This window comes from Typopeltis vanoorti, chromosome 13 (assembly GCF_054136105.1).
Source record: "Typopeltis vanoorti isolate ZY-2024b chromosome 13, IOZ_Tvanoo_1.0, whole genome shotgun sequence".
NCBI lineage: Eukaryota > Metazoa > Arthropoda > Arachnida > Uropygi > Thelyphonidae > Typopeltis > Typopeltis vanoorti.
In genome coordinates, this window is record NC_143561.1 from 76,967,057 (window position 1) to 76,983,810 (window position 16,754).

General features: G+C 36.0%; 1 protein-coding gene across 1 annotated transcript in view; it reads left to right on the forward strand.

Annotated features, from left to right (window-relative positions):
- The window catches only part of Tap42 (immunoglobulin binding protein Tap42), a 113,906-nt gene that overhangs the window by 81,401 nt on the left and 15,751 nt on the right, over positions 1 to 16,754 (forward strand). Inside the window, exon 7 of the mRNA XM_090402948.1 lies at positions 3,351 to 3,502. Within this exon, the coding sequence (XP_090259074.1) occupies positions 3,351 to 3,502 (152 nt within the window). The remainder of the gene's footprint in view (positions 1 to 3,350; positions 3,503 to 16,754) is intronic.

The window sequence follows — 16,754 nt, forward strand, 5'->3', positions numbered from 1 at the left end:
AAAAAAGTGACTAAGAATAAGTGCATGGCCTTTTCTGTGCTTCTTGTTTTTGGGTATTTGGTTTTGATTTTTTTTAAAATTGATTTTTGGCACGGATCTATTCTATATGCTTTACTGAAACAGAACACTACCATACCATATTGTAAATCTAATGAATTTCTGTATGTTTTTCTCTGGTGCACTAGTCAGCCAAGCATATAATTCAGTAAAAATACTGATTCACATGGATTTAATATCAAATGGTAACCAACTGATTTGAAGGCTTCCAGGTGCATAAGCCTGTGGTCACTATTTCTACTAGGTATTCCTGAGGGAAGTTTAAGTAGTGGTAACTACTGCAAGCAAGATTTGCAGACAAATTGAGTAAAATTCTTCAAGTGTATGGCTTAGTAAAGTCAAAACAAAGAGTAATACACTATCTGATCAAAAATATTCAGATGCCCTGCTTATCCCAACTCAATCCAATATGAAAGGCATTAAATGGAATTGGTCCACCCTTTGCTGCAACAACAGCCTTCTATCTTCTGGGAAGGCTTTCCACTAGATTTTAATACATTGGAGTGGTAATTCCCTTTCATTTTTATAGAAGGGACCTGCACAGAACCCAGATCAGCCACTAATCTGGGCTCTGTGCAGACCACTCAAGTGCTTCAGAACCCTCTCATCAAACTGTTGCCATAAAGTTTGAAGAACAGGAGGTGTTTATAATGTTTTTATAAACCACAGCATTAAGATTCTCCATCACTGGAAGTAGGAGGATCAGCCAAATCACGATAAATGACCAGACAATGCCTCCTCCACAACACTTCACAGTTGGCACACCATTTTTGGGCAAGTCATTCTCCTGTCTCATCTTTCAGACTGCCAGATGGTGAAACATGATTCATCACTCCAGATTTCTACTGCTCTAGCATCCAATGGCAGTGAGTTTTTACACCACTTCTCCTGATGTTAGGCTTGCTTGTGGCTGTACTACCATGAAAACTCATGTTCTTCAGCTCCCAAACAGTGTGCAGCAGGGATAAAAATTGTCTGTTCCTTTGGTTGTGCTGTTATTGCTCCTGGGTGTTTCCATTTCATTATAACATCACTAGAGCAGCTGTTGCATAGGTGGCATCATATAATAGTGCCATGTTAAAAGCCAGTTTTTTCATGGGCTGTAGCACTTCAACGCCCATTTTACTATTAATCTATGATTGCAAAACTGTGTGCTCCTTTTATACCTGTATGAACTGTGATTGTGATGTATATATAGCCAATCTACTACTACTAGAAAGAAGTGTCTGAATATTTTTCATCAGATAGTGTAGATTACATGCAGAAAAAAGGTAAACCTGGATTAACTTCATAAATATACCTGGTCTTAGTTCCAGTTTCAACAATATTAAGTTCATTTGCAAAACCACAATGACTTTTACTCACAGAAACTGAAATTTCAACTTCTTCAAGCACTACTCAGATATCTCCATTTTCCCAAATACATGCTCTTTGACTCTTTTTTTCATCTCAATGATAGAATTTTTATATGTGTTTGTATTTATATACCATACCAAAGAGTGTCCAACTTAAAAGTTCCTCTTATGGATCTTTTTTGGTTAAAAATCTCTATTGCATTTTGTCAGATTCATTTCTTGTCTCAGATTTCTTTTCTTTAAAATGTTGATTTTTATCCAGCTCAACTTTCCAAAGTCATCTTCCTTGAAAATTTTACAACTTTCTTTTTTTTTACAATTGCACTGATGCAGCAGATAGAGATACTAAATAATTTGCTATCACCTTTGATCTCACACAAATTGTTCATGTTCCTACCAGAATGTCAGATAACTAACCAAGTTACTGACAATCTTGATCTCTTTCTCACTAGTGACTCCTAAGTATACTGTGGATGTCATTGCTCCTCTAGGCAATTCAGACCACAATTTAGTATTGATTTCTTCTCTCATGGAGCAGCACCCACACAGCCACTCTTATTCACATGTGATCTGACATTATTACAATACTGAGTGGGATGATATTTATGATTTCTATGCTTCATTTCCTTGGTTGGGTTATTCTGATCCAAACATTTACATCATTGAACCAGTTTATATGGATATGGAAACATTATTTCTTCCTTTTCTTTCATTTTAGAAATTATGGACTTTACAACCATGTTATAAATAACTCTTAATATCTCGAAGTTTCAATCTTCATATTAATATCATCTTCTGGAGCATATACAAATATATAGGACAAGCTAAGTTACATTACATACAGTAAGCTAGAGAAACAATGAATTGATCACAAGTTATTCTACTGGCATGACCTCTAGTGAAAAAAAAAAAAAATTAATTATTTATAAACCACATCAAGCTAAATTTACGATAACATGAATAAACATTCTTTCTTACAGACAGTTTTCTTTCAGGTAACAATGATGTCCTATTTTTAGCATTACAATTGTTATTTTTGATTTAGGATCCTGGATTTTCTACAGTCCTGTTTATAGTTGCTCTTAGAGAGGAAATTTCATGGGTCAAATATATGCCTTCCATATGTTTGGGATTTTTAGACCATCATTATTGTTCAGATTGGGGTGGTTGGTAATAATCTCACAGGCTTCTTTAAATTTGAGTTCATACCATATTTTGGTGTGATGTAGACAACTAGCGCTTTTCCAGTGTAAGGTGTTCAAGGGCATGATCAGAAAGGCCAGCTTCACCATAATTATTATATTTAATGTGTCGTTTATGGTGTTTTTGTCTGATAGGAATTGTGCGTCTTGTTTCTCTTATATATGGTATGTTACAGGTGCAATAAATACGGTATACTCCAGGGTGGAGTATACCGTTTTTTTATTGAGGTCTTGTAGAGCTCTACAAGACCTCAATAAAAAACAAAGACAAACCAGACTACAATAAAACTATAACCATTCCACATTAAAGGGACATCAGATAAAATAAACACACTACTATAGAAATACAACCTCAAAACCACCTTTAAACAAAAGCTGGAATTTCACACAGCACTATTGTTCTTTCTCCATGGAGATGTCCATGTAATAATAGTCACATCATTGTTCTTTTTATGACTATCTCATATGATAGTCCAATAAAAAGTTGAATTTTAATTTCATGGTCTGATAGCATATAATTCTTTAGCATCTCCCTGCTCCCCAGTGTAATTCAGCTAATTTATATGCTTTGAGATATTTACTTTCTTAATCCATTAAAAAAAAAAGTTTTAGCCAGATGTAAGTTTCATCAGGACAACTGGAAAAACAAATAATTATACTATTTTAAACAATTTTTCATTTAGAGAAATGAATAATTAGAGGTGAGTAATTTTTCATGTGTTTTATATCATTGCAGCCATTGAAACCAATAATTATTACAAAGAATGAACTGCAGAAAAAAGTCTATGGAGTAGGATATCCAAGTATTCCAACACTTACAGTTGCAGAATTTTATGAACAGAGATATGGTCAGCCAAACTCTGCAAGTGATGCTCCTGGTGCACTACAGTAAGTTGATTTGCAATCTTTATTCTATCATCATCATTCCCGATATCTCAAGGGGTGTGCAGGATACTGATAGTTCAATATAAGTTTACATTATTACTAACTTCCTTTTGACAATTTTCTCTCTCTAAATTAGTCTTATTTACCAGGAGTCTGATATTGTCTATTATTCCTGTCTTTTAAACTCATCTAACTGCATTATTCACTAAGATCTTGGTCTTTCTTTGGGTTTGCCACCCTAGCATCGACTAGCTAATCTTTCCTTCCTCATTCTGTGCCAGGTTCTTTTATATGATTATTCTGCCAATGATGCTATATTTTCATTCCCCTAACTTTTATCAGAACTCGCATATTGGTGTGAATGCTTTCCTGTTCATAGTTTTCACTAATTTCTGTCTTTTACCTTATTATTATTACATAACACCTCAAGGGAGGGCATCTACTCAACAGGTTTCCATCTCCACCACTCCATCAACCTTTACCTTAATCATCACACCAATGCTATCTACTGCCGACCACCACTAGTTGTTAACAGACAATCACAAACATCCATGCCCACGACAGGATTTGAACCCACAGCCTTTTGGCTGGAGAGCGGTTACGCTAACCACCTGGCTAACCAGGCCGGCAACTTACTTGCTTACTCTCGGATAAAGGATTAAACCAAGAATATAATTTCTTGGTATCTTATATCTGTGTTATAAATAATTATTTTAATTTGCTGACATTTCGACCTTCATATTAAGGTCATCATCTGGAGTACACACACACACACACAGACAAGCTAAATTACATTTCACATTGTCTCTTCAGCATACTATGAATTGATCAACGGTTATTCTACTGGCCTGACCTATAGTGAAAATGAAATAAAATAAATTACCTACATCAGAGCTATGTTCTATTTAAGATAACATCAGAGAAACATTCTTTCATATATACATAGTTTTGTTAGTAAAAATGATGTCCTAATTTAACATGACAATCGTTATATTAGATTCAGGATCCTGTGCCTTCCATATTTTTTGGAATTTTTAGCCCATCATTGTTCAGATTAGGGTGATTGATAAGAATCTCACAGTCCTCCTTAAATTTACGTTCATACCATGTTTTGGTGTGATGTAAACATGTGCTTTTCCAGTCAATTCTATGTAAAGTGTTCAGGGCAAGGCAAGATCAGAAAGACCATACTTATTATATTTAATGTGTCGTTTATGTTCCTTTTTTTGATAGGAATTGAGCGTCCTGTTTCCCATGCATAGGGCAAATTACAGGTGCAACGAATACAGTATATATTCCAGGGTGGGCCAGCTGAGGGAGTGGATTTTGCAGGAGGTTTAAAGGTGGCATTTTTGTATTCTGTATATTTTGTCTTATATCTCTTTAATGTATAGAATGGTTATAGTTTTATTGTAGTTTTGTTTATTTTTGTTTTTAATTGAGGTCTTGTACAGAATTTTGTTGATAGTATTTTGGCTGCAACCATTTTTTAGGAAGGCATTGCTGATAACTTTAATTCATCTTTAAGTTCTTGTTCATTGGAGCAAATCTTCAAAGCCCTGTTTTTTAGTATTAACAAGTCCTAGTTTTGGTGTTGGTAGGAGTTTTTGTTTATATATTGGCCACTATGTGTTGGTTTTCAGCACACAGTGCCAGAAGGAAGACATATGATGAGCGTAGAAATGGAAGTGTGTTCTGCTTTTCAATCTCAATTGTATGCATTTGTGTTGTTTGTTTAGGTGGCTGAGAAAAGTGTTTAATATCTGGCAGCCATGGGGCCGGATAGCGAAAACATCGTCAATGTATCTAATCCAGACTTTGGGTTTTAAAGGAGAGGAATCTAGAGCACATTGCTCAAAATGTTCCATGTAAAAATCAGCAATAGGGGAGGGGAGAGGATAATGGTGAGCCCATGGCTGTGCTTTCTTTTTAGAGGTAGAAAGTGTTTTGCCACACACAAAATAGTCAGAAACGCAGTACATGTGCAAAGAGCACCGTGATATCGGGAGAGAATTTGTCCTGTAATAGAAGGATTGTGTCATTGATTGGGACATTTGTGAAGAGAGCAAAGACAGCGAAACTGACTAATAAATCATCTTTTTCCAGTATGATGTCGTTGATTTTGTTTACAAAGTGTTGTGTGTGTTTTTAATATAGGAGGGAGCATGACCTACCAACTACTCAATTGTTGATGCTAATTTCTTGGCTAGGTGATAAAGTGGGGTGTTTTGTTTGTGAATCTTTGGTAGACCGCAAATTCTCAGGGAACATGCATAGTGTGGAATTAATTTTTTTATGGTATCTTTGGGTTTGTGGTGACTGATTTAAGTAGCTTCTCCATTTTCTTTTTTATTCGATTGGTAATTAACAAGCTGATAGGTGCTGTTGTCTGAGACTATTAGATTCATTTTTTCCAAATAAGTAGTTCGATTTAGAATAACTGTGGCTGCCTTTATCAGCTGTAGTAATTACTATGTCCGGATTTAATTTTAGTGATTTCACCGCTGTCAATTCTGATTTTGTTAAGTTGCTGATTATTGTTTTAGTATAATTTAAATTTAAAATGTTAGAGGTTTCCAAACATACTTTATCTGCTATGGTTTGAACCCAGATATTTGGTATCCTTGAGAGAATTACAGACAACTCGGTGAATCATATCTGGGAAACAAAGAAAGCAAAACTTGTATCCAAATTTCTTCGACTTAAAGATCGACAACATTAAAACCAACGGACATATTTGAATTCCTCCACAGTGAACAAAAACAGCCAACCACAAGCCAGTGATGACAACAGTCAAAAGGCACCACCAATTGCCTTCAGCAAACAGTCACGTAGTCAACTAATCTAACCACTCCCTAAACAACAATGAACTCGCAGTACTCAGCAAAGGTTTAAACTTTGCCGTGGTACCCAGAATGATTAACAAACTTGATTTTATTTACCATATAGAAAGCTTAAGATTTATCCCAACCACCATAGCAGATAAAGTACGTTTGGAAACCTAACATTTTAAATTTAAATTATACTAAAACAATAACCAGCAACCTTACAAAATTGGTATGGACAGTGGTGAAATAACTAAAATTAAATCCGGATATCGTAATTACTAGAGCCGATAAAGGCAGTGCCACAGTTATTCTAAAGCTAACTACTTATTTGGAAAAAATGAATCTAATAGTCTTGGACAACAGCACCTATCAGCTTGTTAACTATGATCCTACCAATTGAATGAAAAAGAAAATGGAGAAGCTACTTAAATCATGGCCTGAAGTTATACCGTTAAAAAATTAATTCCACACTACACTCGCTCCCCAAGAATTTACAGTCTACCAAAGATTCACAAACAAAACACATCACTCCTGCCGATAATCGAAGGTATAGACAGCTCCAGTTATCACCTTGCCAAGAAATTAGCATAAACACTCAAGGAGTTGGTATGTCATTCTCCCTCCTATATTAAAAACATTTTGTAAACAAAATCAAAGCCATCACACACTGGAAAAAAATTATTTATTAGTCAGTTTCGACGTCTCTGCTCTTTTCAAACTTCCCAATCAATGAACAGTCCTTCTGTTACAGGACAAATTCTCCTGATATAACAGCACTCTTTGCGCATGTACTACGTTCTGGCTATTTTGTTTGGCAAAACATTTTCTACCTATAAAAAGAAGGCACAGCCATGGGCTCACCATTACCCCCCCATTGCTAACTTCTACATGGAACATTTTGAGCAACGTGCTCTAGATTCCTCTCCTTTAAAACCGAAGGTCTAGCTTAGATACATTGACGATGTTTTTGCTATCTGACCCCCATGGCCGCACACAACACAAATGCATACAATTCACAATTGAGATTGAAAAGCAGAACACACTTCCATTTCTAGATACATTTGTCACACGTCTTCCTTCACTGGAAACTGACACATACTGGCTAATATATAAACAAACTCCTACCACCACCCAACACAAAAACTAGGGGTCATTAATACACTAAAAAATAGGGCTTTGAAGATTTGCTCTAGTCAACAAGAACTTAAAGATCAATTCAAGTTATCAGCAATACCTTCCTAAAAAAAAATGGTTACATCCAAAATACTATCAACAAAATTCTGTACAAGACCTCACTTAAAAGCAAAAATAAAAATGACTACAATAAAACTATAACCATACATTAAAGGGATATCAGACAAAATAAACAGAATACTATAAAAATACAACCTTAAAGCTACTTTAAATCTCCTGCAAAATTAAAGAACTTACTCAACTCATCCAAGGATCCACTCCCTCAGCTGGTCCACCCTGTACTGTATTCGTTGCACCTGTAATTTGCTGTGTACGGGAAACAGGACGCACAATTCCTATCAAAAAAAGGAACGTAAACGACACATTAAATATAATAAGTATGGTCAAGTTGATCTTTCTGATCTTGCCCTGAACACTTTACATAGAATTGACTGGAAAAGCACCTGTTGTTTACATCACACCAAAACATGGTATGAACATAAATTTAAGAAGGCCTGTGAGATTCTTATCAGTCTAAAAATTCCAAGCATATGGAAGGCACATTTTTTTCCTAAGAGTTAATTATAAATAGGACCATAGATAATCCAGGATCCTAAATCTAATATAAAGATTGTCATTTTAAATTAGGACATCATTTTTACTGTAACAAAAACTATCTATATGAAAGAATGTTTCTTTGATGTAGTTAATTTATTTATTGTAATTTTATTTCACTAGAGGTTAGGCCAGTAGAATAACCGTTGATCAAATCATTGTCTCTTCAGCATGTCTCTGTATGTATATACACCTAAACTTCTTTTTTTTTTTTTTTTTTTTTTACACGAATTGGGATATCAAAAATAATTTTTATTCACTTAGACTTTAGGATGGTCAAGTAAAAATCCAGAGATTTTTTTTAGCAATCTCATTTCAATTAAGAAAATTCTAAATTCTTATGAATTTCACTTATTGGGAATTCCCCGAACTTCATAACTGACTGCGCATAAAAAAAAAAAAGCAGTTCTTAGCAGTTTGAATTTGGTGTTTGAGTAGACAACACAGTTACTGCATTTTTTTTTAAGTGAAATCAAAATAAAAATCGCATTATGAAATAATAAATGGTAAGCTATATGTAATTTTCAAACTTTCATTTCATTAACTAAAGATTTTAATCCAGCCCTCACATGATGTTGCTGATAACAAAAAAAAAAAGGAAAGCCATTTCCTTGGATATAAAAAATCAAATTTTAGATAGTCTTCAAATTGGGGAAGGTGTGACAGCTGTGGGTAAGCATTTTGGAGTCCATGAATCAACTGACAGATCTATAAATAAAAATGAAGATGCTATTAGAAAAGCAGTATGTTCTGGTGCAAAATTATGATCATACACAAGAGATGTTCTAGAAAAAGGCTGAAAAAGTTTTATTGATGTGGATAGAAGATAATGTACAAAAAAAGAATGCCAGTTGATGGAAATTCCATCAAGCAATCAGCATTGAGATTTTATGAACAGATTAAAAAACTGCAGCCAGATACTTCATCTCAACCGAGGAAAAAATATGAATTTCATGCAAGCAATGGTTGACTGGCTAAGTTTTTTTAAAAGACATGCTCTTCATAATATAAATATTAAAGGTGAAACAGCTTCTAAAATAATTGAAGATGGAGGTTACACTTGTGAACAAGTTTGGAATATGGATGAAATCTGCCTTTTCTGGAAAAAAGGCCAAACAGAACTTATGTATCAAAAATGCATAATCCACCCAATACCACATCATTACTCTCTAGCTCAGGGTATAATTGCGACTTTTAAAACATTATGTCAGACGAACATTTCAGTATGTTTTGAACAAGCTAAATGATGATGAAATACTGTCAGTTATGGATATGTGGAAAAATTTTCAATTATAGATTGATTGATCAGGTGCGATTATTGTTATCTGAATTGAGAGACCATAAACTATGAATGCATGCTGGAAAGCTATTGGCTCCCCCCCGTGTTAAAGAGAACGCTTCTGTTCCCTTCAATCATACTCCAGAATTCCCCAATATTATTATTCCTGATACCTCCAAGGAGTCCGAAGACTCATCGCAGGAGGACACCTACAACTGTCTCAACTACTACACCGAACCTCTACTACAAATCATCTCCATCAATGGCATCTACCACCACCACACCTAGTATTTTTTGTCTGTATGTGGGATGAAAAACCTGAGTTTCCGGGAGAAAAAACCCTGCTATATAATAAGTTTGGCATGTGAAATTGGTGATGAAGGATTCGATGATCTTACTTCAGCAGATATCAAAGAATTGTTAATTGATAAACCTCTTAGCAAAGACGAAATAGTGGAGATTGTTTCTGAGACTCCTGAAAGCGAAGAAGTTAATAATAATGATCAAGATAATCCTACTTTTATTGCTGATATTATTAAAGGCCTTAAACTGGCCAGTAATTTAGGCAATTATTTTGCCCGACATGATCCAAATGAAGAACGTGCTGGGAAGTTTTCACGTGAGCTTAAGTTGTTAATGTCTTCATACAGAGAATTATATTCTTGTTGAGAGGCTTATATGCTGGTTAAACATGATAACTAATATTTAAGGAATTGACAGCATATACTAGAAATATAAATTAAATAAACTTTAATATATACTTTGAAGAGAAAGCCTTAAACTCAGCCCCACAAAAACCTACCATATGGCTTCGCTACGTTGATGATGTGTTTGCTATTTGGCCACATGGCCTGGATTCACTCCTCTCCTTCCTAACACACTTAAACAACCAACACCCTAGAATCAAGTTCACCTTGGAAATAGAGGAAAACAATAACCTCCCCTTCCTAGACACACTAGTCACCCGCCAACCTGATGGAACCTTGGTTTTCTCAGTTTATAGAAAACCTACCCATGCAGGCAGATACATTCACCAACAATCCCATCACCTCCCCCCCTCACAACAATACGGAGTTATTAAGACACTATTCAACAGGGCAAAAATAATCTGCTCAAATGATCAAGCCCTAACCACTGAACTAAATCACATCCGTGACACTTTCTCAGCCAATGGCTATCTCCCCCAAAAAATCCAGAAAATACTGAACCCAGTTAACCACAACCCACCACCCCCTCCCCTTCACAAAAAAGATTACTCTAAATCCATCACCATTCCCTACATCCAAGGCATCTCGGAAAAAATCAACAAAATCTTAAGAAAACATGACTTAACCACTTGTTACAGACCACATAGAAAATTGGCATCCCTTATCTGTTCCGCTAAAGACCAACCACTTACCCTAGACCTACCTGGTGTATACCAGGTCCCTTGCAGCTGTAAATTGTCTTACTTTGGCCAAACAGGCAGGACAGCAAATATCAGAATCTCAGAACACAAGGATTACATCCGATTTCACCAGTACAGCCACTCTGGGCTTGCAGACCACGCTCTGGATACCCACCACAGAATAAGATGGAAGAAAGCTACAGTCATACACCGCAGCAAGTTCAAGTATGAAAGACTATTCATGGAATCGGCCTCAGCCCTTAGGAACATGCCAAACCTCAACAAATTTGGATGCATGAGACTGCCCCAAATTTGGGAAACATTTATCAGAAGAACTTCAGCCCAAAGGCCAAAAACCACCAATATAGCCCGCCAGGGGGACACCATCAGGACTTTAGGAAAACGTTAGCTTTCTAGCTTCAGTTCTCATTTGCTGTTATGTAGTACTTGTGTGCACACAATTCCTTAAATATTAGTTATAAAGAGAATTATATTGCGACTTATCTAAGCATCAACACAGCGATTAATAACCAAGTTCATGCCTAAAACTACTGAAACAACCAGTGGTACTTTTGTTCAAGACATGACAAGAAGAATTCCACAAGTTGAGGCGGAAGTCGATGACGATAATGCCATATCTAGTAGTTCTAGTGATATTACAGTCTCACGAAAATGAAAGCTTTCGTGTTTATTGTCAGAAACTGATAGTGAATAACAAAATTTTTTTATAGAATCCTTAGCAAACAACTGAAATGAAAATTTTTTTTTTAAAGTTATTAAAATTCATATGTATGTGTGTTCTCCATGAAATGTAAATAAAAATCTTATGATTCTAACGAATTGAATGTTTTTTTCATTATTTTGCTTATATTTCAGGTTTGGAAACAATCTTCACTTTTTCTATGGACTTAGTAGTTCTATTTATGGGTGATTTTTAGGAATGTATCTATCGCGTAAAAAGAGGTTTAGGTATATATACACACATACACACACACACAGGGTGATTCAGAACTCTTGGGCCAAACTTTAAGGAGCGATAGAACACACCAAAACAAGCACTTTTCATCATACAATGCATGGTCCGAACTTGGTGAAGCACTAGGGATTAGCAACTACTGTGTCAGGAAATGAAGAAACACAAGAATGAAAGAGGAGATTTAAAACAATTGCAGAAATTACAGAACATAAATTAAAGAATTTTATTGAACAAAAATTACAGAAAGTGCTCAAAAGAGCAACCACCAACATTAATGCAGACTACACACTTTCGACGTAGTGACTGGCGAAAACACCAGGTTTCTCATACAGGGGGAGCGGCAATAAGGTCCTCATTGGAATCAATGGGGCTATCATACATTAGGCTTTTCATATGGCCCCCATAGGAAAAAGTCCAGACATGAGAGATCGGGCGATCATGGTGGCCAAGCGATGGGACCACCCTGACCAATCCATCGTCCTGGAAATGTTGCATCCAAGGCATTCCGCACATCCATGCTGAAATGAGGTGGCACTCCGTCGTGTTGGAACCACATACATGTTTGAATGTTTGCTGGAACGGGATTCTCTAATTCTGGCAAGACCCCTTGTAAAAATATGAAGTACATTCTCCCATTCAGTTGTGGTGGCAGAAGATATGGGCCAATCAAATGGTCATGTAGGATTCCAGCCCAAACATTTATGGAGAAACACCACTGGTACAAATGTGGACGTGTGGTGTGCCGATTTTTGCTCGCCCACACATGAAAATTGTGGGTATTAAAAATGCCCTCACATGTAAAGGTGCATTCGTCAGTGAATAAGACGTATGCATCAAAGTCCGGCTGCACTGCAGTCTGCTGCAGGAATCACTGTGCAAAATCCACATGAGGCTGGTAATCTGCAGGTGTCGAGGCATGCACCCTCTGTGCATGGTAGGGGTGTAATCGTTTGTCTCATACAACTTGCTGCATCGTCAATTATGGCACACGTACAGCATGGGAAATTGCTCGCGTGCTACATTCAGGATGATCTGCAACCCTATGTAGAATTTCCTCTGTAACACGTGGCATCCTCAGACTTCTTGCATGCCATTGACAAAGGAGCCCATTTCGCACAGATACTGGTGCAATCGCTGAAAGGTTTTTACTATCAGGCACGCGTCTGGTCAGAAAGCGCTCTTGGTACAGTCTTTGGGCTTCCCTCGCATTCCTGTCTGCAGCTCCATAAATGAAATGCATGTCAGCCTTCTCCTAATTTGTGAAAGAATCCATCCTTTTTGCACTCCACGGTAGAAATAACGATGACTGCAAAAACCAGCACTTATAAATGTAGTCTAGTGCTTCACCATTTGAGTTCAGACCATGCATTATATGACAAAAAGTGCTTGTTTAGGTGGGTTCTATCACCCCTTAAAGTTTGGCCCAAGAGTTCTGAATCACTCCGTATATATACATATATACACATATATACACACACTCTAGATGGTGAGCTTATTATGAAGGTTGAAACATTGGCATATTAAAATAATTACCGTATTTTTTGGACCATAAGACGCACCTTTTTACATAGAAAAATCAACTGAAAATTGGGGTGCTTCTTATGGTCCGAAGGTAACATTAAAATACGAATCTTTACACTGTACCGAAGCTGTTAGCGAAGTTCAATTACTGGGGCAATATGTTAATAAAATTAGGTACCTACCTTCAGTGGAATACTTACTAAGTTATCTCTCTGTATGTAGGTGAATCACTGATTTAGAGTGTCAATAGTCATTAGTGTGTAAACATATGCGCTTTTGTACGGTTCATTTGAATTATTTTTTATAAGTTGTTAAAATTTTTATCTTAAAATTAGAAAAAATTTGTGTAAAACAAAAAAGGACTTTCATATAAAGTGAGTTATAAATTAAATGTGATAAATTATGCAAAACAATATGGAAACAGAGCAGCAGAAAGACATTTTGGTCCACCACCAACAGAAAAAATGGTTCGTGAGCGGAGAAGACAAGAGAAACAATTAAAACTGCTATGTAAACACAAAAAAACATGCCGTTCACATCTAGAAAAATGGCCAGAATTAGAAGTACAAATGAAAAATTGGGTAACAAATCATTGAAACATGGGAATATCTGTTTCTACGAAAATGATCATTTTCGAAGCAAAACGATGGGCAACTGCTAATGGAATTTTAGATTTTACTGGATCACCATCTTGGTGCTTTAGATTTACGAAAAGACACAGGTTATGCATGCGTACAAAAACCACTCTAGCCCAAAAAAATGCCGGCCGACTATGAAGCTAAAATTACAGAATTCCATAGATTTGTCATATCAGCAAGAAGGAAATTTAACTTTGAGCTTAATCAAATTGTGAACATGGATGAAGTGCCTCTAACTTTTGATGTTCTTTTAAATCGGACAGTAGATTCAAAAGGCACCAAATCAATAGTGATCAAAACAACAGGTCACGAAAAAACTCGCCACACTGTAGTTTTAGCTTGTTGTGTGGACAGAACAAAACTACCCCCCCCCCCATTAATCTTCGAGAAAAACATTACCGAGAGATGAAATTCCTCGTGGCATTATTATCCACGTTCAAGATAAAGGCTGGATGGACGAAACATGAATGAAATTATGGATGCAAAAGATATGGGCAAAACGTCCAGGTGCATTGTTTAAAAAGCCTGCGATGTTAGTATGGGATCAATTCAGAGTGCATAAAACAGAATCAACCAAGAAGCTTCTAAAAGAAATGAATACAGAATTAGCTGTCATTCCTGGAGGCCTTACAAGTCAATTACAACCCTTGGATGGATCTATTAATAAACTATTCAATTTTATGTGGGAAGAGTGGAACAAATGAATGGCAAAGCCAAATCACGATGTTGCAGCAACAGGGCATATGAAACGGCCAACAATTTCAGAAGTATGTACCTGAGTGAAAATTTCAGGGGAAGCTGTGAAAGAAGAGACAATTATAAAGTCATTTAAGAAATGCGTGATAAGTAATGCGATGGATGGTACCGAAGATGCAGTTTTTTTTAAGGGAGTGACAACAATAGTTCAGACGAAAGTAACATGAACGGTGACATTAATGAGACGAGTGATAGTACCAAGAGTGAAGATGAACTGAATATTGCTAATACAAATGATTGTAACAATAAATAAAAATTAAGTAAGAATTTGTAAATATCTTTATATAATAAAATATTTTTTTCTAAAAATCATCTCGTAAATTTGGGGTGCATCTTATCGTCCGAAAAATACGGTATTTATAACACTGTTGTGGAGTCCATAATTTGTGTAAAATGAATGCTGATCATCACCGTGTAACACTAAAGGAAAGAAATAGCTATTGAGTTTCATGGTTCCACTAAAATTCCAGTCACTCTTACTATAGGACATTGCTGAAAAGTACCAACAGATGCACAATAGATACAATGGTATGCTAAAAATATTCACTATAACAAATTACTTCAACAAACTGTTTGTGTAGTCTAGTCCCTATAAATTTGCTATAGCAGGAGTCAAAGAGACGTTTTCTTGTAATGAACTTGGATGTTTGGGACTCCAAATATTCTGATTCTTACCAGAAGTAATCTTTACTGTTTACATCACTACAGTCCTTGTGATATAACATGCATTATCATTTTAATATTCATCTGGGTTGTTTCTATAAAACTGCTACAACAGTCAACAGAATTTTCCAGAATATTTGTTATTCATTTTTCTAGCCATTGTGATATGGAGAGGTGGTGTAAAGGATACTACAATGCCACTATACTTAACACAGGAGTGATACAGTGATATCATTTTAATATTCATCTGGGTTGTTTCTATAAAACTGCTACAACAGTCAACAGAATTTTCCAGAATATTTGTTATTCATTTTTCTAGCCATTGTGATATGGAGAGGTGGTGTAAAGGATACTACAATGCCACTATACTTAACACAGGAGTGATACAGTGATAAATAACTTTCTCCTGGAAGCTGGTGATTATAAACACACATTTCAAATCTCTCCTGTCCAATTTCAGTATCCTTAGCAGAATACTGAAATATGAGTGATATTTGGCTTATATGTAGTAGCCCATGCAGATTTCAGTACATAATGTTCTTCTACAAATAACTGCAGATGCTCCAAAGTTCTGGTTGAGAGAGAAACTAGCAGAACAGATGAGGAAAAAATAAACTGATGGACAGAACACAATCTTTTTAGCACTTGCCTTCCCCATAGTATATGTGGTCTGCCTGTTTCTTTGAGGGGGGGGGGTTACCCACACCATTTTCCCCATTTTTAATGATATCAATTGAGTGCTTATCTGTTAACAGTTCCAGAAGGGCAAATGTTACATTGTCCACATGCTGCGCTGTGATAAAAGATTTGGCTTTGAATCCTGTATCAGTTCTTTTCTGGTGAAGATGAGAGCTGCCAGCAAAGTTTTCCCCTTAAACTCAGTTTTTTTTTTTTTTTTTTTTTTTTTAACTTGCATAGAACAGATAATATATTAGCCTCAGGCTATTTCATTTCTTACCTTCCATCTTTTTGTAGTAACAGCACTACAAAAAGTGGAAGATCTTAACCCAGGTATTTCTCATTGGTTCGCAAGACCTGGGTTTAGATTCCATCTAGGATATGCAGGATTTTTATCATTTCTTTTAACTTGAAGGAAGTTGCAAGGGGTGTTTCATTCCACAAAACAAGCAAAGTGGCCAGAGGACAGACATAACCTTCATAGTTGATTTGGCCATAATTTCATTCAAACCAAATCCTTTGTAACTATATAGCTAGTTTCTTCTTTCACCATTCACTGTGTAGCATGATAGATAGCTTTCTCTTTTTGGATTTCCCCATACATGCTGGAATATCACAGGTCTTCAAACTTTTATTTGTTCTGAACTCAAACACTGAACTGTTTGAATGTTTCCTGTCCATAGTTTTGCACGTAGATCTTGCAAGAAAATATCCAAATATCCTTTTTTTCGTGTGCCCTTT